Raw genomic sequence first — 24,955 nt, 5'->3', positions numbered from 1 at the left:
TATAACAACTTTAAAACTTTATTGAAATATCAAGATGTCATTGCTGAATAATGTTTCTTTACAATAACAATGAGAATAGCTTTTGCTTTGGATACACAAGTTCAAAATAATATTAACTTAAGAAGATATTAGCATCTAGAAGAGTTTTTCTTCATTTAAGCCTTCATTTAGGAGAACATTATATATTCTGCAGATAGGATAATTACTGAAAAGTTACCTTATTCCTTCAGAACCTGTTAAAATAGTTTAAACGGCTGACAAATGGCATTAGACATAGAGACAGAGTAAAAAAAAAAAATCATAGAACAAAGGGCAAAAATGTCTGTCCTTCACTTTAGATTCTTCATGAAAATTGCACAACTCATGCAGTGTTCATTTTAATTGACAGATCTTGACTGACGTTCCAACCCCAAACCCAGGATAGATGGGCTCAGTAAATGTGGTCTCGAAACGATAGAGACGTGTCATAGTCTCACCAATACTGTAGAAGGCCAACACCCCTGCAGAGTGGTCCAGAAAGACCCCTATTCTCGAAGAGTGAGGGCCACTAACAGCCTTGTCTACCCTGTTATGCCAGGCCGAGTACCCTGTGTCAGAGCAGAGGAGGCTCCAAGACTTATCGTTGTAGCCCAGCAAGCACAGGGAGCCTTTACCCTTACGGCTAATGCCCCGATAGGCCACTCCAATCGAGAATTCTCCACTCCACTCGATTTCCCAGTAGAAACGGCCACCTGACAGAGCCTCACGACACAGCACCTGGGCAAAGCTATCGAAGCGATCTTGGGTTTCTGAGTATGGCTGCAGGTCTCGGGTTCTAATCACCTTTCTGTTTCCTTCAGATAAGAACAGCTCTTTATGTGCCGTGTGGGGATCTAGTCTCAGCTGACAGTAGTCTGGAGATGAGTAGACAGATAAAGGTTGCTTTAATGTGTTTCTTTTATCAGATCTTTATATATCTTCCTCTGTACGTATTTAAACTCTGATTTTATTAGTAATAATGTCAACAAAAGTCATTTGGACTAGAAACAATATTAAAATTCTGGCCAATACAGATAAGCTGATGATTATATTCATGTTCTGGCTGACAACAAACAAATGGACAATATTAATTCTATACTATATTAATTCTATATTTAGGCATCACGACTTCATAATGTCCATTATGAAAAATGGATATTCATTTTGAGATTTGCTAAATATGTTTTTAAAGATTAACTTTAAGTCTAGAGATTAACTTTAATCTAAATATAGAATGAAAAAAGTTAGATGATCTAAATATAAAAATATAGAAAATTAGCATTTATGATTAATGACCAGTATATTTTTAATATCTACTGATAACCAATATGGCAGTTATATTGTGCATCTCTAATTGTGACAAACACAAAGTGTGATCTGACAAACATACTTACATTTCAGAAATTCAGATCTTGTCCTGGGTTCTGTAGGAGGTGAACTGTCCACTGTATGAACCTCTTTAACTGAACACAAAGCGAAACACAGACTTTATTATGTCATATCCCATACGTATACTACCGTTTAAAAGTTTGGAGTCAGTCAGATTAGTTTTTTTTTCTCAAATAAATAACTTTCTATTCATCAAAGATTGCTGAAAACAAGTATCATGGTTTCCAAACTGAACCATTGTTGAATGTTATTATTATTATTATAAAAGTAAGAACTGTTTCTTGATCATCAAATCCGCATATTAGAATGATTTCTGAAGGATCAAGTTGACTCTGAAGAACTGCACTGAAGTAATGGCTTCTGAAAACTTCTTTCAAAACATTAATACATCTTACCAACCCCAAACTTTTGAACGGTAGAGTATAATGTCATGTTTTTTAGATGTATATAGCTTGTATTTGCTCCAGCCATGTGTGATTAATGTAAATCAATATATAGGTAAGTATTTAATTGATTAAATATTACCTCTGGTACTTTTCTCCTTGGTGCGATTCTCCACAGTGTACACTGGTACGTCGTTCACTGTTATTAAAAAGTAGGAAAAACTGATTTACAATTACCTTTTTAAACATGAAATCCTACATTTATGCAAGCAGATCTGAAAAAGGCACTAAATCCTATTGTTTCAAATTCTATTAATAGAATTGAATGGCTCTTTATCATTTGAACTTTGCTCAGTGGATTGGAAACAGAGTTGAGGAACTCAAAACAACTCTCCATGTAATCACATGACTTTCTTGCTGAAGTGTGTACTAGTTACCAAAAGGCCTGACTTATCAGAGTTAAAGATGGATCTTTTTAAATGTTGTTTATTCTTTTGTGACTTGAGACCCAGAAATTATATGTGTTGATATACTGTAAGTGCTAATTGTGGCTCTTTAAACACAAACTGAGTTTAGCTGTACCCTCCAAGCTCATGTAAAATAGAGGGCAGTGTGTTCAGATCAGCAAGCAGGGACAACTTCGTCCAACAACTATGCCTGTATCTGATATGCGGTGCAGTGTGTGCTCTGACCTGATTTTGAGATTTTACGCAGTTCATCTCTGCCCAGCTCCTCCAGCTTCTCTTTGATCTCAGCCACGGCCTTCCTGGCTGCACTAAAGGAAAAGTCCGGATTCAGAGACACTCTGGGTATGAAGCCGTCATCAGTTGGGGTGCAGAGATAATTGAAATTCTGTTTAAAAGGAGAGAAATCACAGTATATACAATGTGTAGTGGTGGAAGCCTTCATAACGGAAGGTAACTGTGTTTGTGTAATGTCTTTGAAACTTTTATGTAAATAAGGAGTGATACCAAAACGTTTGATGCTCAATATGATGATTCCCTTTTCTAAAATATAAAAGCAGCTATGTATGTTTATGTATAATATTTAAGGGGCCATGTTTTACTGCACAAGGAGAAAAAAAAATATTACGTAAATATAAATAACTGGGGTTTATACTGTTATTGCAAGGAAATCATTTAAAAAAATATATAAAAATCAGAATCTTTGAAAAAAATGTTTATCTCTTTGATCCCATCGGGTATACCCAGATCTCATTTTGAAAACTCCTGTCTTAAAGTACCTGTAAGAAGTGAATGTGATCATCAGTGCTATAAAGCTGTTTAAGTCCAGTCTCTTTCTTCTTCAGTTCTTCGATCTCCTGCTCCAGTCGCTCCATCAGTCCCTCTGCCTGACTGAATGCAGCCCTCTCATTGATGTTGATCAGTTTGGTGACCTCTGACCTCATCCTCTCAATGGAGGTGATCATCTCATCAAACATCTTCTTGCTTTCGGCCATTGCTCTTTGTGCAGAGCTCTGCGGTAAAAATTAGTCAAGATAAGAGTCCATTGTCCATTATTTTAGTAGGAAACGGTTTAGTGTTTAAGTTTGAGTGCATCAGTTTTGCAAGAATAACTTCTAGATAACATTTACAACTCATTAAATTTCCTCAAGCTGCTGCTGCAGTCAACAAAAAAGCCATGTATCAGCATGTATCTAGAGAGCTAGCATCTAGATTACGCTATGAGGAACAAAAGAACAATTATGGCCACTTACAAGGACTGTTTGCTTTCCCAGATTGAAACAGTTACACACTGACTTAACAGATAAAAGGTCTTGTGCCATACCACCTTTGCCCAGATAAAGCAGTTAGGTTGTTCTGATTTGGTCTAATGTGCTATGGTGTGACCTCGATATGAGCAGTGACGATAAAACTAACTGTTACAAGTGAGCCTGAAACATACTTTTAGAGAATCCACTGCTGTCTTCAGCTCCTCCAGTTCTTTGGTCCTCTGCTGGCATTTTTGTTTGATCTCTGCCTGGGACACTCCAAGAAGTTTCTGTCCATGAAACAAGAGAAAACATACCTTAGTCTTTTTTGACATAGATTAAATTACAAAACAAACTCTTTTTGTTATTTATCACCCTCTACAAGTAAATTCTGGGAATGTAAAGCAATATAATACCCCTGTATGTCATTTTGCGTCATATATCTTCACATTTGATCATTTTATGTTATGCTTTTTTCTAAAATTCAAAGAACCTGCTTCACATGGATGCCTTTATCTTCGAAAAGAGAGGGGAATGTTAATCACTCCAGGAATGTAAAACTAGCTGGGTCTGCTTGCCGGAGAGACATTTCAAGGTGCACATGCTCAGTTCTTTAGGGAAAGAGGAGGGGGCTTCAGAGCAACCCCTTGCCTTTTTTTCACCGAACCATTCTTCAAGATAAGCTTGAAGGAATGTGGAGAATCTGGGGAGGGGATGAATAAAAGTGTGTGTGTGTGTGTGTGTGTGTGTGTGTGTGTGTGTGTGTGTGTGTGTGTGTGTGTGTGTGTGTGTGTGTGTGTGTGTGTGTGTGTGTGTGTGTGTGTGTGTGTGTGTGTGTGTGTGTGTGTGTGCCATGGGACATGATGACTTAAATCTGTGATTCCCTGCGTTTAACAGAACAAACAAACCATTTGCAATTAGTGCCTGCGATAAGTATTAGATTACAGATATAATTGCTGTATTTAAACAGCACCCGTGACAGTTTAGTCAAAACAGTACAAAAACACATCAACTGCTGTGCTCCCTTCTCGTCTTGAGCTCGTTCAGTACTAATGAATTGAAGGAAAAGCTTTGAAATCTTAAACCTTTGAAGGTCTTCCTTCCATTCAGTTCTCCGGTGTATTGATGGAACAGCAAACATCTGGCGAGTATCTATAAATAGTTTCGGGTGAAATGTTTCACTATCCTCACAGTCAATTATACAGTGACGCAGTTTTCAATGAGCAGTTTTTCTTGCGAAACTCAAGTTTGAAGAGGCGGTTGTCCACATTTCTTTCAGCTATACTCATCTGCTGAGGTTTATGATGTCTTTGGGTCAAGGTACAAAAAGCAGTGGACTATTTTTTTCTCGCCCTGAGCGCGTAGGGGGAGGTTGGGATGGTCTGTACGCTCCCTCCTGATTTTCTCAAATTCACATTCCTTGCCTCTCCCTAAAAAAATACAGACCTGCCCTGTTTCTCATCCCTCGTTGCTCATAACAGTTATTTTTCTTGCATAAAAACAGATCATCTCAGAAAGGCGACCAGGTTTGGACAGTGTTTAAATCAAGTAACCTCTGAGTTGTCCATTGTAGAGGAACACACCCTTTTTGTGACTCATATAGTTTAGGAGTTGTATTGGGAAAAGTTTTCTAGATATCATTTTCTCTAAATATGTTTTTTTTCTATTTCTATCACTTTAATCATCGTCTCCTCCCTTTCTTTAACATATTTCCTGATCAGTTTTTTGTAATGATCTGGATCAGCATGTTTGTGTTAACACAAAACCGGTTATACGGTGTATCTACATGACTTCTTGGCAGTTTTTTTTAAGAAGACATATTTTATACAATCTCAAAAACATTTCTTGTTAATTAATATAATCATATACTTAAAAATTCAACTTGTAACCCCACAGCCGCCCCTCTAGCCTCTCAGTAACCTCAGTTATGTTTACTCAAGCAGTCTATTTTCCTCACCTGTTTTTCACTCCTTTCTGCTTCGGCTGAGACTATGTCGTGACCCTTGTGCTCGCTTACAGTACAGAGAGCACAAATACACATCTGGTCTGTACGACAGAACAACTCTAGGCTCTTCTGGTGCTGAGGGCAGATCTTACGGTCCAGGTTCCCCAGCTCATCCACCAGCTTGTGCCTCTTGAATGTGGCGGACTCGTAGTGGGGCTTCAGGTGCTTTTCGCAGTAAGAGGCGAGACAGTTGAGGCAGGACTTGACCGCCTTGAAATTCTTTCCACTGCAGAAGTCGCAAGGAACATCCCCGGGGCCAGCATAGATTCCATTACTTGGAGGCGTTAAGTTTAAGCCAGTCTTCTTAATCTTCTCCGCAACTTTGGTGAGAGTGGCGTTTGGCCTCAGCACGGGTCTCTGGGTGAACGTGATCCGACACTGGGGACAGATGTAGATGCCAGTGTAATCAGCCTCATTCCAGTAGCCGCTGATACAGTCCATGCAGAAGCTGTGACCACACGGGATCGCCACAGGGTCCCTCAGGAGCTCCGTACATAGAGGGCAGCTGAAGTAATCTGAAGACAGTTGCTCAGCCATATTTTTTGCACTCTATTCAAAAACAAAAGTCTGAAATGTTTCCGAGAGAGAAAGAGGAGCCGAACGCTGCGTGGCTGATGTTTTACTACAGACAGCCTTGAGTTTCTGAATTCCACAGGTTATTAATTAAAGGAAGCAAAGCCCTCCCCTTTGTACTGAGGGAGTGTTTTGAAGAGAGGAAGGAAGAGAGAGAGAGAGAGAGAGAGAGAGAGAGAGAGAGAGAGAGAGAGAGAGAGAGAGAGAGAGAGAGAGAGAGAGAGAGCACAATGCAGCTCAGATAAACAGGTTGTGCCAGGAGTCTTGAGAGAGAGAGAGAGAGAGAGAGGGAGGGAGGGACCAGGGATGGAGTGAAAGACACCGAAGAAAAAAGGTACAGTTGAGAATGAATGAATTGTAGTGTAAAGCAGGGCCATCCAGGATGAAACTTAAACATGAAAACCTCTGTTTTACATGCAAAAACTGTTTATCCATTAGCTGAGGAGCTGAAGGACATTTTCATCAGTTACCCTAAAACTACAGTCTGTTAATAATTGGCCATTCTTGGTTGGCTCTGATGTTACATAGTTTGTTTATTGTCTAGGATACACTCTTGCTTTCATTATTTTAAGGATATGCCTATTTGGTTGAATACTGCTACCTGAGCTTAGATAAATAATGGAGCTTTTTTCAGATTTAACATTTAAAATGTTGCATTTTTGGTTTTATTTATATATTTAATGTCATTCTGTAGCACACCTATCTGACTTTTTAAAGCAGTATATAATCGGACATATAAAGTTGCCACTGTAAAATATATTGCGTTGAAACTGTCTTTTTCACAACTCAAAGGCATGTGCTACTCACTGCACTAAACAAACAATAGTAACAGTCAGTCTACGAGGTGAGTTTGATCTGAATGTATGAACTAAGTCCAGTTGAACTGGATTGGGTGTTGCAGACTTGAAAATATGTCATCAGTTTGTTTTCGATGGGTGTGGCAGAAAAAAGAATGAACCATATTTCTGTTTTTTAAGAATATTTCAAACCTCTAACACTTGACATTTTCAAAATAGCTACAAATATTTGCACATTGGCACTATCCTTGACACACAACTAGAATATATTTGCACTGGTAATTGCCGCTAACATAATATAGGTAAGTAATATTTGTAAGTCCCAGAGGTGATACAGAGTTTTTCATGAACATAAATATAAAGGTTGAAGACATAATATTTAAAGTTATCTAATTAACTGTAATTGAAATTAACTTGAACATTTTGAAAAATTTGCAATGATGAGAGCATGGGTCCCTGTTCTTTATGCTTTAGGGTGAGTTAGTTTCACCTGTTTTGATTCTAAATATCCTGTGAATCTGTAGGGGGCAGGGCATGCTTGAACTTAGGCTAAGTTTTCATAGAATGTGATATTCCATGTGACTTGTGTCACCAACTGCAGTATTGGTGCACAGGACATTATACAACCAACATGTTTTTATTAGCTCAAAGAAGCTTCCAAAGAAGTTCTTACTGTTACTGTGAAGCTTTTTCTGTCTCTTTTTCCTGGATGTGTTTTATGGTTGTGTGGAAGAAATCAAATTTGAAGTTGGGAGGAAAATGCATGCATTGTGGTTGATATCTTTTTAATGATTGACTTTGTGTATTTTTACTTTAGATGAAGACTGAAAGCCATTGGTCCAGCCAGAGCCCAGGTGACGCCACAGTGACAGAAACCCACACCCATTACTTGCTGATTGGTTACACAAGGTCCTGCCATCAGCTCTGCCCCAAACACAAATCTTGCATCACTTCATGAATAGTTTCACCCCTCTCCTTATATGGGCTGCACTCTGATAAGCCAGTTTCTCTTCCCCTTTTCCCTGAGTTAAACAGATTCCATTTACAGTGCAAAGTATAGGCTGTGATTACTCATTAACTCAGCTAGCCTACTAGGCCTCTAATTGCAAATTTGACATGAGTTTTTGCGGGTTTCTCCAACTGCAGCATGAAGTAATGATTTTAAAATGAAGGAACGGGCCTATTCATGGAGTGTCGGTCCTCATATTGTTCTCATGGTCTTCATAGTTCTTAGAGAGGAAATGTTGTAAACCATACAAAAGAAATCAGTTCCTTTAACACAACCTTTATTGTTCTCCACACCCTCATGCTGACCCCACAGAGTTCACGTTGGTTCACGAGGGACCATTTTCCTATTGAAGAAACTGCATACTTGAGTAAGCCTGCCAGAGGTCTCCTGTTTCCTTGTGTATATTAAGGGTCAAAGGACAAGTTTCATTAAACTACCTAATTAAGGGGAGTGTGCCCGATGGAGGGTGACAGAGTAAGTGTGGAGAGTGAGCTTGCATAGGTGTGTGTTGTTATTGTAAAAACCAAGGGGTTGCCTATGTCAATCTGATTGGTCAGTGCATAAAGTGCGTGGAAACAAGGTATTTACAAGTGTTTCCATGAACAATGGTCACCTTTGTGAGTCTTGGCTGAAAGGCAAAGTGGACTGTATGTGTATGTGTGTGTTTGGCTGCTCATCTGGCGTATTGCCAGGTAAAATTGAACAGGCTGTGCAGAACGGAATTCTCAAATACCACAAAAGAATACCACCATTCAAAAGAGCGCATGCAGGGAGCTTTACAAGTGAATCCTGTGCATTAAAAAGTAATCATTTAAAATTATTTTTTAGCCTCATGTAAGTTTACTGTTTACAGTGAACACTTTTCGTTTGCTTGACTGTGAAGATTGTCAGGTTAAGTGATTATATAGCAGACGATAATGATGTCTGAAGCCCAAAAATTGCTTTTCTTCTTTTGCTTGGTGTAAAAATCTTATCACTATGGTGATGTACAAAAGGTTTGTGAAATGTAGTCTGAACAGGCAGCTCGTTCTCAACAAATATGAGAGACAGAAAGATAAACTGTCATGAAAATATGCCAGTCTATTATTGTGTTGCACTCACATCTACATGTTTCTTTACAAACGTGTCACCGTGGCATGACAGGCAGTTTCAGTTACAGAGCGATCAGGAAAGACAAGATCAGCCCATCTATAAATGGTACTGCACTCTACATGCAGTACAGTGCACACTGACCACACTGCATACCATTTAGGTCAAGGGGTTTGTTGGCTATTGTAAATTTTTTATAGGATTTTTTAGTTTTTTTTACTATATCAGAAAAGCATTTAAGCTCTTTATTTTTTATATAGAAATATTTGAAACACTATTCTCAATGTGACCCATCATAACTAGTGGTAACATAACATAATAGTTTTATTTTAAGACTGCAAATTATCTGTCATAAAGGTCAAATTCGATCAACTATTTTGAGCTGTAGACCTTTAGAACTATGACTACAGGCTAGACGATGATCTGGAATCAGAGACGTCATTAGATTGGCTGCAGACTCTCTGGCACTGTCAGACTGCATGTCCTGCTAAGGTCTGGATATTCTCTTGAACAGTGGAAACTTTCACCTTTGCAGGCCTCTCTTGACTTGCTGTTATCTCACTTATCAGGTCAGAGTGCATTCCTGCCAACATTTTTGCTCTCGTTACTGAACTTACAAGCCGACAACCATCTTAAGTAAGAGGAATCTTGAGTTTAGTTTGAGATGGGCATATATCTTTGCTCTTTTCTATGTCGGTTTGTGTTCTTGATTTTGGATATAATCCAATTATGAAGGTTCTATAAAAAAACACAAATAATGGAATTAAATTAACATTAAATTAATGTTTAAAAAAAACAATTGCCATTGAATCAGATCTGGTGAGAAATATAAGGGGCGGATTTGCAATCCCAGTAGAAATGTTCTAATTAGCTTTTCACCACACTGAATGTGAGTCACGGAAAACTCACTTCCACTTCCTGTTTTGCAAAAGAGATTCCTGGAGCTTTGTGGACTGTGCTGTACAGAGGATGTATGCTCTAGAGAGATGAGAGAGGCTAATCTAAAACAAACACTTATTTCCATCTTCTTTGAGCAACAGGAATAAACGCCTTTTCTTAGGAAAATGGATCGCCCGTTGCTGGAAGAAACCACAGCTGCTGTTTCAGTTAGAGCTGTTACTGTACATTTAAAAATGTATGATATTCTGCAGTAGACTATTAAATAGGCTACATTTGAAATGTCAGTTGGGTTTCACTGCAAGACTGGTTGTAACACTCTTTGCTTTAACATCTGTAACTGTGTTCTCAAACTTTGATATAATTTCCCTAAATTCATGTACTTCTGCAGTTATTTTAAAATCTACAAATTTTCCCTGAACTGTGAAAATTAAGTATAAGAAAGCTGGTCATACAAGCTTCCCCACACTGAGTTTAAATACATGCATTTATTTCTTGTTCAGAATTATTTTTAGATCAACCACCATTAACCACTTCCCTCAACTTCACCCTATTGTATTTTAAGCAATTAATTCAAAAAGGTCAAAAAAAGAAATCCAAAACTGAACAAATAATGAAAGAAATACAGTAAAAATGGGATTTACAATTATAATGAATTATAAAACCTAACAGACAGTGTGTTTCTGTATTTGAGTCCCTTTTACAGTCAGAAAAAAGGTCTGCCTATAAACTGTCCCATATTTGCGGTCCGAAAGTAAATTTGAAATGACTACCCTACTTGCCTTCTCAGACATTATTTTTTCATGACTCAGGCATGAAGCATTCATAGAAAAAATTTGAGTAGATGCTTTGTATAAAGATAATCTGTAATTACTGAAATGATACAAGTTCAGTGGTTTAACAAGCATTAACCTGAAAGATTGAAAATCAAATTACTGCACAGAAGTGAAATGTTGATTTTTATATACTTCTCAGAAGTGTTTTTGTCCTTTTATATCCATTCACAGAGGCTCACTTCAGGAGGATGGTGGTCATGTATGATTCACAACGTAACTCATTTCTAAATGGTTAAACTGACAGTGACTCCTCATGCTACAACTATGCCGGCTTTCACCTAGATTCACAACTCAAATGTTTGGTGGTTAAAGGTCTCTTAATATAAAACATACTTTCCTCTTACTCAAAAATCTTTCAAGGAGGAAAACCCCCCCAAAGTATACTCATCCTCCCTCCAAATAAATTACCCTCCAGCTTTGATGGCGTGTGCCAAAGGTCACTGTATGCTTGGTCTGTAAGCGCTCATCAGTCAGGGATCTCCTCCGCAGTGGAGCACATACCCAACGTTAAGATTTTTGCCAGCATGAGGCCCCTAAAACTGCCCATAAACACTCAACCGATGAGATTGTTGCTTGCCATGAAAAACAGTAGTCACAAGACAAGCTTTATCAAATATAAAAGAAATGCACATCCAAGAAGTGTATGTGATGCAAGAGCAAATTTTAAACAATTTTATGCCCTGAGATCATACATTTCAATCATGATTCTCTTCTTCACTGTTATCATTTCCATTGACATCTGATGATACATGTTTCTTCTTTCTTTCGATCACCCTCTTCACCTGTGGCACAGCCACTCCCCCATTCATTTACTGGTTTCTGCATAACCAGTTTAACCTCCCTCCCTGTTTACTCTATATAACTTGCTGTGGTGGCACTTTAGACTCACTTTTCCTGTCTCGCACTCAAAGGCACATTTCCTCTTCTGAGATCTGTGGGGATTTAACCATGTCGCTTGACCAGGAGCTCTGTTACCTCTGCAAGGAAGATCTTAGGGAGCCCGTTTCCATCCCATGCGGTCACATTTTCTGCTCCGTCTGTATCAATACCTACTGGGACCATGCAGACCACACTGGACAATACCTGTGTCCCCAGTGCAGGGTCGCCTACAACAAGAGGCCTAATCCACGCCGCTTTCAGTCCTCACGCAGTTCGTCGTCATCCCTGAGAAACAGGGATTCAGACTCTTTTCCACCAGCCCCTCCGGCCCCCGACTACAACTACGCTGGACCTCAAGACGTAGGATGTGACATCTGCATCGGCAAGAAGCTCAAAGCTGTCAAGTCTTGTCTGATGTGTCTCGCTTCCTACTGCGAGAAGCACCTGAAGCCCCATTACGAATCATCCACTTTCAAACGACACAAGTTGGTCGATGAGATCGGACACCTGGATCGTCAGATCTGCCCTCAGCACCAGAAAGGTCTGGAGCTTTATTGCCAAACGGACCAGATGTGTATCTGTGTGTTGTGTACAGTGAAAGAACACAAGGGTCATGACATGGTGTCCGCTGAACAGGAAAGGGCGGAAATGCAGGTAAGATTCCATCATACGCATTACAAAAGTGCAATTGTGATCCTATTTTTACCTTTGGAAATATAACGCTGGTGAAGCTGTTATGACAACAGATTAATTGGGGATAATCACTGAAGTAGATATCAGAGGTAACATTATGAAAGACTGTTTAACCTTTCACCTCCTGTATGCAACAATGGACCTATTCATGCAGGAAGAGGGAAAAAAATGACATTCACAGTATGTTTGAATATGCTAGATTTAGTATAAGATTAGCCAACCCCCGATAAACAAACATATGAAAATTATCTATGCTGTAGTACACTTAAAAAACTTTGGTGTATGCTAGAAAGAATTTCACTCAGAAATTGCTAGTAAATTTCACAAATAATAAAGAATAGGCAAATAACACACTGAATAATAATTAAAAAAAACATATAATCTTTGTTTTATTTACAACCTTTTTATACAGTGTAGGCCTACTAGTGAGGGTGTTATTATCAACAGTAAAGAAAACACTCAATTGTTCTACACACACATTATAACCAAAGTTATAACCAAAGTTGGGTTTAAATGCAAAAGAATGGAGCAATATTTTAGTAAACAAACTCATCAGTTGACATTTGAATGATATAAGTGATTTGTAATATGTTTTAAGATGATGAGAATGTTTCATATTCAGTACACAAAGAGTTAAATACAGTATCCGAAAGTGACTTTATTGTCATGTGGAAGTGGCTGAGGTGTGGTAGGATGCTGTACTTACAACATTCCTTTGTCAGCACCTCATTGTCATGAATTTGTTGTTTTTAATCATCTGTAGCAACGGTTGGGTGCCACTCAAGCTGAAATCCAGGAGAAGATCCATGACAGAGTGAAGCAAATGGAAGAGTTAAAACAGGCAGTGGATGCACTTAAGGTTTGTCTGGAGATTGAACAGAAATGTGTAATAAAAAATGTATACAATCAATTATACATAAAAATGTAAGGTAACACAACAAGATCAACATTATATCTCTGGTAAGCAAGAATATGTTGCAGAAATATTTATTGGTCTACTCTGCTCTGGTGTGACGAGTTCTCAGAAAGAACAAGGAATGTTTTGTAAATAGATGAGGGTATAAAATATAATAGGTTATGAATTTCCAAGAAAGAAAATTAAGCAGGACTAGAAATAGAATACTGATTACAATTGTTATTTCAGAGTTCAGCACAACGAGCCTTGCAGGAGAGTGAAAAGCTGTTCGGTGACATGCTTCGCTCCATTGAAAGAATGCAACAGGAAATGACCAAACTCATCTCGACCAATAAGAAGGCTGCACTTAACACTGCTGACGGCCACATGGAGCGTCTGGGGCATGAAATTGCTGACCTGAAGAGGAGAGACAATGAGCTGACACAACTCTCTCGCACTGAGGACCACATCCATTTCATCCAGGTGACTGAGACGCAGTCTGCCGAACACAATAAACATTCACAGAGTGCAATAAACATTATGTGGAGAGATATGTTACTGTGTTACTTCACTCAGGATCTATTGCATACAAGTAAAAATATTTAGTTCTTAGTTTAGTTTTTATACTATTTCACAGATAATGAAATGCAATTCTGTGCAAAATGTTCTTTGCTTCTCCTAGAGCCATTAGTAAGCAAGAAGTGTCCTTGTATTGTAGAACCATTGACACTAATGATCTCTACGGTCAACATAGCTTACAATGCTTTTTGAGAAACGCAGGCCAGGGCAATTTATTGTAGGACAAATAAGACTAAGATTTGTTCTGTTTGTTGTTGCAGAGTTACCATATGCTGATTGCCCAGACTGATGCTGAAGAGCTGCCCTCTGTTACTGTGAACCCTTACTTCTCCTTCGGTCCTGTTACCAAGACCGTCTCTGAGATGAAACAACATCTAAGTGAGTTCAGCAATGAAGAGCTGGTCAAGGTGGCAAAAACAGGTATGGTCCAGTCTGAAAGGATTTTTTTGTCTAATGTAATCCAATGTAATTAATACCTACAAACTTTCAGAGACATCCTTGTTTTATTAGCCGTTGTCTCATACCCATTTTGAAATGCTCTGTCCCTTTTGTCCCATGAGAGAGATTAAACAAATCACGCTCTCTCTCGTTTATTATGGTTCTTCTTAATCTTTAAACTGACTTTCTTCACAACTCTCAATTCTCTCCCAGTGAACAAGATGCCATTCTGCCAGCTAGAGGACCGCAAGAAAAAAAAGACTATAAAGTGTAAGTAAATGAAAACGGGAAACTTTAGCTGTCCTGCTGTTTCCTTTGTGCAAAATAGCTTGAATTTTGGGATGATGTTTTTTTTGTTTTTTTGTGCAACATCTGAATGGCATTTGTCAAAAGCCAGTTTTGGGCTCCAAGAAATTGTTGACCGGTTGCTAAGCAATGATCTTAAGACCGACATCACATTAAAATACATATTTATTAGCTAATCTCGTAAATACACGCACATCATGGATGTTTTAATTTCCCATTTAATTGAACATACTCTACTGTTCAAAAGTCTGGGGAATTTTAATGTTTTTGAAAGTATTGGCATTTATTTGATTACAAATATTTTCAATGTGAATACATTTTAAAATGTAACTTATTCCAGTTATTTTCAGCATCATTACTTCAGGCTTCAGTGCCACATGATCATTCAGAAATCATTCTAATATGGTGATTTTGTGCTCAAGAAACATTTATTATTATTATCAATATTATCAAAAAAAAAAACATTTGTGCTGCTTAATTTGTTTTTGTGGAAACCGATAAAACATTTTTCCCCAGGATTCTTTGATAAGAAATTTAAAAAAACAGCATTTATACGAAATAGAACTATTTTATAAACGTCTTTATGTAAAAGTCTTTAATGTCACTGTTGATCAATTAAATGCAACCTTGCTGAATAAAAGCGATAGTCCACTAGCATATTGTTTTATCACCATTAATGTGAAAGTACCTACAATGCCATTCAGAAAGTACCTAAAGGTACTTCCTTTTTGTCAGTAACATCCCAGACAGCAACATAGTGTCAGCCCAGATCCGGCCCACATCTGGTACGAATTAAATCCACATGTTCCAGATGTGGCCCGGATCTGGTACATAATACAAGATAATCTGTTTGCTTGCTATCAGATGAATTAAATTATTAGATGTTTGGCATCATTCTGACTCTCTTTATTGTGTTTCTAGCTGATGTAGTTGACATGTACAAGAGCCCCAGCAGCAACACTCCCCGGACAAGGGACGATCTCCTCCAGTGTAAGTTTATTTTCATACAAGAATTTCCTTTTTTACATGTATGCCCAAGACCAGAGGAAGTTGTTGTAGCGATAACATGAACAGGATATACATTTCAAGGTCAGCAGAATTCTCACCTCTGGTGATGATTAATCAAAATATTATGTAATTTTTTATATGTTAAGTACCTTGCATAAAGTGCTAAGAAAGCATTCTGGCTTCCGTCCTGTTAAATGTCAAACTCTAGTGGGAGTAGTCTAACATCATTCCTTACTTTCTGAGTTTTTGTCCAAGCATATTGTAAGAACAGGCTTAGTCTGCTCAGTGAGTGGGTGTATTGGTGATTCATGATAACTGCCATCCTTCAAACCTTTAGACGTTTTGTCGTCTCTTCCAAATATAATCAGATGTGGTCTTTTAGACTATAGGACAAAAACACTCTGCATACACTACTGTTCAAATGTTTGGGGTCATTACGATATAAAAAAAAAAACAACTTTCATTCAGCAAGGATGCATTAAACTGATCAAATGTGACAATAAAGACATATAATGTCACAAAAGATTTATATTGAAAACAAATGCTGTTCTTTTGAACTTTCTGTTCATCAAAAAAAAAATTCTGAAAAAAAGTTTCATGGTTTACAGAAAAAATGTAAGCAGCACAATTGTTTTCAAGCTAATAATAATATAATAATAATAGCAATAATCAGGGTCAAATTACATTTAAAAATATATTAAAATAGAAAACAGTTGTGGTAAATTTTAATAATATTTCACAATAATACATTTTTGCTGTATTTTTGATCAAATAAATGCAGCCTTCATGAGCAGAAGATTTTTTTTTATTTTTTTATTTTTTATTACGAATCCCAACCTTTTGAGCGATAGTATAAGTCAGAAGACAACTTATAATTATGCAAAGTTTCATGGTTTGAGAGAATAGGGTGTCTTAAATGTGTATCGACACTCTCGGCCCTCTAGATCAGAGACGTTCACGCACCTCTGGCAGAAACCACCTCCAAATGTCCAACCAGCTCTGAGAGCCAATGTGCAGACTCAACCACTATACTCAACCATAGGCAGGTGATTGACTTATACATGTATCACCTTACATCAGGAAAGCTGATCAAGGATCAGTTTTGCTCCAAACTGTACATATTTGGAGATCATAATTTGCAAAACTGTTCCCAGATCAGGAATCCTAGCCTAGGATAGCTTAAGATAAACGTGCAATGATGTCCGTCTTGTCATTTTGTGTTTCTCTTAAAAAAAAAAAAAAACCTTTTATGCTAGACACTGCTAACATGATTGATGTGTTTTTTATTTTACATTTTATAATTAATTATAGGCCTATATGTAAAACGTTTGGTCTATTGTGTGTCTGAACTTGACCCATGCACATTGGTATTTTTAATGCATACAAAATCACTTTTGGCACTTATTTTATCCAGTCTCAAACAAACATTAAGATTTTAAAGAACATGTACATGGATCAATATACTTGCATGAAAAGTGGGCTGAGATACATTGTGAGCAGGGGTGTCTTCATAATTACAACAAAACTTTGTTTGTCTTTACACATTTACATTCACAATGTAAATGTAAAATGTAAAAGTTTTGATTAACCAATCCTAATCATCTCTCATCTATCTTGTTTATTTTAAAGACGCCTGCCAGCTAACTCTCGACCCCAACACAGCATACAGACAGCTCTACCTCTCCCGAAACAACAGGAAAGCAGCATTAAAGAGGGACCCTCAGTCTTACAACGACAGCAACCAGAGATTTGACTGCCTGCCCCAGGTCCTGTGTAAAGAGACTCTCTCAGGAGGTGCTTACTACTGGGAGGTGGAGTGGAGCGGGGAGGGCGCTTCCATTGGTGTCACCTTTAAAGGCATCAAGAGGACAGGTTATGGGGACTCAGCTCGTATCGGCTACAACCGCAAGTCCTGGAGTCTTTTCTGCTCCAACTCCAGCTACTCAGCCCGACACAACAAAGACCAGGTTGAGATTAACGCACCGTACTCTTCCCGTATCGGGGTGTTCCTGGACTGTGCAGGAGGCACTCTTTCATTCTACAATGTGTCTGAGTCTATGTCACTTATTCATCAGTTTAAAGCCTCTTTCAGTGAGCCGGTATATCCTGGCTTCTGGGTGTGGTATGAGTCTGCTATTACTATTTGTCAGGTGTAAATGGTTGAACTGGATATGAGGGCATTATTTCTTTTTCTTTTCTTTTTTTTTTAATTGCTTGTGTGTGTGTTTTTTAAAATTAATTTCTGGTGAAGCTGATCACAATACAGAATTTTTTAATCTTTGCCATATCAAAGAATAAGATTATATAAAGTATGACTTGCAAAAATAAAATGACAAAAATAAAAGTTATATAGAATTATATAGAAAATATTTAAAACATTTTATAGATAATTTTCTGAGAATTCAGCCCTTGCCGAAACTGTAAAATCTTTAATGTTTTGTACCATCTGTGTTATTGTACTGTTTAATGAGTGTGAAGATTAAGCAGGCTCATAAAAAGCTTTTTACAGTAAATCTTAAATTTGATTTATGTGGGTCATTTTGTCTGCATTAATGATAACATAATAAAAGTCTCATTTAAATTGTTGTTGAATCGTTTATTTGACATATTGGAACATTTACATTAATTTAGCAGACGCTTTTATCCAAAGCGATTTACAAATGAGAACAATAGAAGCAGTTAAACTTACAATAGGACAACATTATGCAAGTGCTATGACCCTTCCCAGTTTAATCTAACGAAGTTTGTGTACTTTTTTTAAAGATAATAGATTGAAGATATAGTGTTAGTATTAATGGATTACACACATGACTTCCCCAGTACTTTTACACCTGGTACTCTCACTGATTTTGATCCCCCCCACCCCCCAACCCCTGCTTATATCTCTGAGCTAACGTAATCAACAAAGCAAACGCATCTTCCTGTCATCTTGATCCCACTCCTACTGCTTTACTTAAAAAAATGTGCACCTGTTATTTCACTGCCGATTTCACTTCTCATCTCTCAACTATACTAAGTACTGGTGCTGTTCCTCTGAAATTAAAAACTGCTGCTGTCACTCCTGTCCTAAAGAAACCTGGCATCGACCCCTCTGACATGGCCAACTACAGACCAATCTCAAATCTACCATTTCTTTCGAAACTGCTTGAGAAAGTGGTCACTGCTCAACTTCAAACACATTTGTCATTTAACAGCCACTATGAATGTTTTCAATCAGGTTTTCACACCCACCACAGCACTGAGACAGCACTTCTTAGGGTTGTCAATGATCTCCTTATGGCCACTGACTCCGGCTCCACCAGTATTTTAATTCTAGATATTAGGGGTGGGCGGATCGATCCTGAAGTATCGATACTTTCGATACTGACGTGGTATCGAAAAGGATCGATCGTCACATAAAAATATCGATCCAAATGTGTTTTTTTTTTACCTGTAATTTTTATTAATTTAGAACGCAATTCAGTGCGTAAAAAAGCTTCTAAGTTTAAAAATAAGCGAATGTTAGCGAATAATTGTGTAGGGTAGAACTATTTCTCCTAGTCATCTGGATACAAGACGAAACCAATCAATCACAGAGAGCGTTCGATGCTGCTGCTTCTGTCTCAGTGCGTTTGGGAAACGTACTCGGTTACTAACGTAACCTCGGTTCTCTCTAGAGAGGGAACGAGTACTGCGTAATATCTTACGCTATGGGGAAAACCTCTTTTCCACGAGATATTGAAGCCAAAAATTATCCTTTAATTTTGATTAATGTAAAACGCTGTGCGGCAGCGTGCAGACATATGCAAGACGGCTCGCGCGCCTATTGGCTGCCCTGCGGCAACAGCAGCAAGCCTATCGAGAGAGGCCCTGCGTGACGTGACATCCAATGGGGGTGCTTCGCGCCCATTTCGTCGCGTCCTGCCAGAATAGGCGTGGCCTTGGCATATAAATACGCTCGACAGGCTGATACAAACTGGTTTTCATCGCTGAAGTTATGTCAACAGTATATCCCGCAGACAGGGTGAACGCGTTCAGCCTGAACTGGGCAAAAGTACGGGCTATTCAACACCCATGGAGCTGTTCCATCGATCAGTGACCGATACTCAATCAAAACTCAGCATTCTGCGCCGGCGCAGCGGGACAGATAGTACTGAATTCTAGACCGACAGCAGCTTGGCCTGTAAGGCGGGAACCTCTAGGTTATAGAACCTTATAAATGTAGACGGCGAGGCCCAGCCCGCCGCCATACAGATATCATGCAAGGAAATCCCACTAGACCACGCCCACGAAGAGGCCACGCCTCTCGTGGAGTGCGCTCTGACACCCAAAGGACACTGCAGGCCCTTAGAAGTGTAAGCCAGCGCTTTGGCATCGACTATCCATCTGGATAGGCTCTGTTTTGATGCGGCCAGCCCCTTGGAGTGTCCGCCAAACAAAACAAAGAGCTGCTCGGTCTGCCTGAAGACAGACGAGCGGGACACATAAGCTCTCAGCGCCCTGACGGGGCAAAGGAGATTAGCATCCGCCTCCTCATTGTTCACCGGGAGGGCGCACAGGGAAATAACCTGGGCCCTGAACGGTGTGTTGAGGGATTTTGGCACGTACCCGTGCCTTGGTTTGAGTATGACTTTTGAGTCATTAGGCCCAAACTCCATACAGGACGCGCTTACTGAAAGCGCTTGTAAGTCCCTCACGCGCTTCATTGAAGCAAGGGCCACAAGAAATACCGTTTTGAAAGACAGGTGCTTCATGTCTGACAAATGGATTGGCTCAAATGGGGCACCTTTCAGGGCTTCCAGAACCGTAGAAAGGTCCCACATAGTGACTGAGGGAGGTCTGGAAGGATTCAGCCTCCGAGCTCCCCTGAGGAATCGCACGACGAGGTCGTTTTTCCCCAGTGACTGGCCAGACGTCAGTTTTGCAAACGCCGTTATGGCCGCCACGTATACTTTGAGCGTGGACGGGGTTCTACCCTTATCCAGCAGCTCCTGAAGGAAGGAGAGCACTTCCGTAACCCCGCAGTCTACGGGTGAAAAGCCCTGAGCTTGACACCAGGTAGAGAACACTGACCATTTCGAGGAGTAGAGCAGTCTAGTAGACGGGGCCCTAGCCTGCGTGATCGTGTTTAACCCTCCCTCCGGGAGGTTAGCGGGTACCCGTTGATGGCCCACACATGTAGGGACCATAACTCCGGGCGAGGATGCCAAATCGAGCCCTTTGCCTGAGAGAGGAGGTCTCTCCTCACCGGTATCGGCCACGGGGCAGTGCTGGTCAGCTGCATCAGGACTGGGAACCAGGTTTGGTTCGTCCATAGCGGAGCCACGAGCAGCACTGGGCATCCATTTTCCCTGATTCGTTCCAGCACTTGAGGCAGGAGCGAGACGGGGGGGAAAGCATAGAGTGGGCGTCGGGGCCATACGTGGGCCAGCGCATCCCTGCTCTTGGAGAAAAAGTTCGGACAGTGAGCGTTTTCCTGGGACGCGAACAGGTCCACCTGCGCTCTGCCGAATGTCTCCCACAGCAGTTGGATCGCCTGCGGGTGCAGCGACCATTCCCCTGCTGGGACATTGCTTCTGGACAGTCTGTCTGGTCCCAGATTCAGGTGACCAGGCACATGCGCTGCTTTCAGTGAAAGCAGGTTGTGCTGAGCCCAGTCCAGGAGGCGTTTCGTCAGCCTGTAAAGGCTTCGGGACCTGACGCCGCCCTGGTAATTTATGTACGCCACCACTGACATGTTGTCCGACCGGACTAAGACGTGGCGGCCTTTTATCTGGGGACAAAAGCGCCTTAGCGCGTTGTCTACTGCCAGCATTTCTAGACAGTTTATGTGTAGGAGCTTCTCCCATTCTGACCACTGGCCAAAGAACGGTCTGCCCTCGAGCAGCGCTCCCCATCCCGAGGTGGAGGCGTCCATGGACACCACCATCACACTCGAGGGAGTCCCCAGACTCACGCCTGACTAGTACCAGTCGGCTTTTTTCCAAAGTTTCAGAGCCGAGATGCATTTCCTGTCGACCCTGAGGCGAAACAGACCAGCGGCCCAAGCCCCGGGCGGAACTCGTGCTTTCAGCCATAACTGCAGTGGGCGCATGCGAAGCAGGCCCAGCTGAAGTACTGAGGATGCTGAGGCCATGAGGCCCAGCATTTTCTGAAACCGTTTGAGCGGGACTATAGAGCCGCGGCGGAAGGATTTCACGGCGCGCTGAATGTTCAGTCCTCGCTCCGGCGACAGACGTGCTGTCATAGACAGCAAGTCCATCACTGTTCCCAGAAAAGAGATTTTCTGGCTGGGAGACAGCGAACTCTTCGCCCAATTGACTGTGAGACCCAAATTCTCGAGATGCTCGAGTAATGCGGTCTTGTGTTCTATGAGCTCTGATCGTGATCGAGCTAGAATCAACCAGTCGTCCAAGTAGTTCAAAAATTCGCCTGCCCTGAAGTCTCAGGGGTGCGAGAGCCGCGTCCATGCACTTCGTGAATATACGGGGTGCTGGGGACAGGCCGAACGGTAGGACTGTGTATTGATATGCCTGGCCCTCGAAGGCAAATCTCAAGAGTCGCCTGTGACGTGACGCAATCTGTATTTGGAAATAGGCGTCTTTCAGATCTATTGACATGAACCAGTCTCCCTGGCGCACGTGTGCGAGGATTTTGCTGGTTGTCAGCATTTTGAACTTGCGTTTCAGAAGCGCTTTGTTCAATTGTCGCAGATCTAGAATGGGTCTGAGACCCCCGTCTTTTTTCGGTACCAGAAAATATCTGTTGTATACACCCCCTTTGCTCTGAGCCTGAGATAAAGGTTCTATGGCCCCTTTGCTCAGTAGTTTCGCTATTTCGGTTCGAAGTAGATGAGATACTTCGTTGTCCACCGTGGTTTCGACACGCGCCGTGCAACGGCGGGGACGTCGAGCGAACTGTAGCGAATAGCCTCTCTTTATAGTGTTCAACACCCATTCTGATACCCCGGGAAGCATTGCCCATGCATTCGTGTGGATAGCTAGAGGCAGAATGATATCCGGGCTCTGGCCGCGGCACAGCGGCGGCTGCAGAGCTTCGGTGTGCTGAGACATGAACACTGTGTTTAAAGTGTGCGAGGCGGGGGGCGCGCCGATCACAGCGGGCAGCCGGTTCGCACTCGCTTTCTCTATGACAAATTGTGGAGAGAGAACGAGCGGGACAAACCCGTAGGGTTCAGTGTGTCTGTGAGTGAATGTCGGCGCGGGACAGCGGACACATTTACTGCAGTGAAACACCGTCGGCTTGCGCTGACTGAATATGTGTTGGTTTCGTTTTTACAGAAACCGTGGGACACGCACTGTGTAGTGTTTGTGGGCACTGTGTCGTGGGCACATTCACTACGTTTGCACAATCAACATGAGTCGATTTTATTTGTGCTAGCCCTGAACTGTGGCGGGCTGTGTCTGCGTGTGGGAATGGGCACTGTGACGTGGGCATTCTTACAACACTCATAACACCATCGGCTATGGCCGGGACAACAGAAAAATACACTCTTTATTGGATTTATCTGGGTCGCCGTAAAAATGGCGTTAATGTGCAGGCAAGCGGGCTGTGGTACCGGCTTGTTTACTGCGAAATACACTGGAACAGTCACATTGTTTGGAACTGAACAAGCGAGAGGTTTCGGTGGAGTCTGGCCGCGGCGAGACTTAAACACCGTGGGTCTTAGCTGACTGTATGTGTGTTGGTTTCGTTTTACAGAAAACGTGGCACATGCAGTGTGTAGTGTTTGTGGGCATTGGGTTGTGGGCACATTCACTACATTTAATGCACAATTGACATGAGTCGATTTCATATGTGCGAGCCCTGCACTGTGGTGGGCTGTGTTTATGTGTAGAAATGAACACTGGGCTGTGGGCATTTTTATTACACTCATAACACCATCGGCTGTGGCCGGAATACCAGAAAATACATTGCTTATATGATTTTTCTGGGTCGCCGTGGAAACGGCATTTGTGTGCAGGCAAGCGGGCCATGGTACCGGCTTGTTTACTGCAAAATACACTGGAACAGTCACATTTTCTTGGAAATGAACGAGCGAAAAGTATCAGTGCAAGTCTGGCCGCGGCGAGACTAAATTTTATCTGCTGCGAGAGCTGGGATCGAACACAGGTCTCCCCTGCAATGGCTGTAGGTTTGGCCACTGAGCCACAGGGGGAAACGACAAAAGCTTAAAATAGCTTGAGCACATAATAGAGCGTCATCACAGTTTTGTGTGTGTTGGTGTTTGTTTGCAGGCGTGCATGTTATACAACAGGCTCATTGCTGCAATATTGACATTTTCAGCCGCTCAAACTAAGGGGAGCTGAGAAATGTTTGAGAAATGGAGATTGGTCCGGCCTCGGCGGGACTAAAAATACACTCTTTCCTCATTTCGCCGGTGACGCATGCCCACGGGGGCGGGGTAGCTTTCTTATAACGTAAAGAAAGCTAGCCGCGGTTTTGATCCTGGCCCGTTTCCCTGACGACTCGCGGGCAGAAGGGGGAGATCCACAGAGCTCGCCCAATCCTCACTGTCCAACGCGGGGATATAGCAGCTGGCCTCCTCTACAGATGCAGCTATCTCGTCGCCATTAATGGCGGAAGCGGCGGCGCGCGGCGGCCGTTGTCCGTCAGTGAGCGACTCGATTGAAGCTGGTGAAGCTGGCGGGCGAACCGGCGAGCTTTCACGGCTGGAGAAGGATCGGGGACCCGCTGAGTACGGCGCTTTGCGGCGCGGCACAACAGCGGGCGGGAGTCTCACTCACCATGGCAATAGCTGGCTTCCTCTACCGATGCAGCTATCTTGTCGTCACTAATGGCGGAAGCGGCGGCGGGCGGGGGCCGCTGTCCATCAGTGAGCGACTCGATTGAAGCTGGTGAAGCTGGCGGGCGAACCGGCGAGCTTTCACGGGCTGGAGAAGGCTCGAGGACCCGCTGAATACGGCGCTTTGCGGCGCGGCACTACAGCGGGCGGGAGTGCAGACTCTGAGAAAAAATGCCAGGCAAGTCCTCAGAGTCACCATGGCAATAGTTCCACAGGAACGAAGCGTCTTCAAAAAGACGCTGCTCTTTTAGATAAAGAGAGAGAGAGAGAGAGAGAGAGTGTGAGTCGCGACGGCGAACACACACTCTAGCAATGAAAAAGGACATTAACGCCGGAAAGCGTAGCAGGTACGGCGGCTGAAGGCGGCGAGGTGAAGGCCAGCGGCTTCAGGCTCGAAGGCTCGTCCCGCAGAAGGCTTACTATCAGACGGCGCGGCTTCTCACTCCGGATCCAGCGATGCAGTAGTGCTTCGCTGAAGAGATGAAAATCAGTTTGTATCAGCCTGTCGAGCGTATTTATAGGCCACGGCCACGCCTATTCTGGCGGGACGCGACGAAATGGGCGCGAAGCAATGTGGATGTGGATGTCACATCACGCAGGGCCTCTCTCGATAGGCTTGCTGCTGTTGCCGCAGGGCAGCCAAT

The 24,955-nt window shown here is 41.7% G+C and overlaps 2 protein-coding genes across 6 annotated transcripts; one reads left to right on the top strand and one right to left on the bottom strand.

Moving 5' to 3' along the window:
- Nucleotides 1-9,243, bottom strand: ftr82 (finTRIM family, member 82). Its single transcript, XM_077240739.1, has 7 exons — nucleotides 5,459-9,243; nucleotides 3,696-3,791; nucleotides 3,034-3,267; nucleotides 2,483-2,642; nucleotides 1,933-1,989; nucleotides 1,413-1,481; nucleotides 1-893 (listed from the first exon to the last, which is right to left on the bottom strand). The coding sequence occupies exons 1-7, from the start codon at nucleotides 6,041-6,043 to the stop codon at nucleotides 373-375; spliced, it is 1,722 nt and encodes a 573-aa protein (XP_077096854.1). The 5' UTR covers nucleotides 6,044-9,243; the 3' UTR covers nucleotides 1-372.
- ftr83 (finTRIM family, member 83) lies at nucleotides 6,319-18,086 on the top strand. 5 transcript variants are annotated; one of them, XM_077240737.1, is made up of 10 exons: nucleotides 6,350-6,413; nucleotides 7,694-7,730; nucleotides 11,619-12,240; nucleotides 13,043-13,138; nucleotides 13,424-13,657; nucleotides 14,014-14,173; nucleotides 14,405-14,461; nucleotides 15,419-15,487; nucleotides 16,450-16,551; nucleotides 17,135-18,086. In XM_077240737.1, exons 3-9 carry the CDS (start codon nucleotides 11,656-11,658, stop codon nucleotides 16,506-16,508), a joined length of 1,260 nt encoding a protein of 419 aa, XP_077096852.1. In that variant the 5' UTR covers nucleotides 6,350-6,413; nucleotides 7,694-7,730; nucleotides 11,619-11,655; the 3' UTR covers nucleotides 16,509-16,551; nucleotides 17,135-18,086. The 5 variants fall into 5 exon arrangements, with proteins under 5 accessions (XP_077096850.1, XP_077096852.1, XP_077096849.1 ...); XM_077240735.1 differs by lacking the exon at nucleotides 16,450-16,551 and having other exon boundaries at nucleotides 6,319-6,413; XM_077240738.1 differs by lacking the exons at nucleotides 6,350-6,413; nucleotides 7,694-7,730 and having other exon boundaries at nucleotides 11,578-12,240; nucleotides 16,450-16,547.
- Nucleotides 18,087-24,955: the final 6,869 nt, after the last annotated feature.

Source organism: Siphateles boraxobius, unplaced genomic scaffold (genome assembly GCF_051911475.1).
Source record: "Siphateles boraxobius isolate OS27281-9 unplaced genomic scaffold, OSU_SipBor_1 24, whole genome shotgun sequence".
Taxonomy (NCBI): domain Eukaryota; kingdom Metazoa; phylum Chordata; class Actinopteri; order Cypriniformes; family Leuciscidae; genus Siphateles; species Siphateles boraxobius.
The sequence above is the reverse complement of the archived record's forward strand: the minus strand, read 5'-3'. Positions and strand labels throughout refer to the sequence as shown.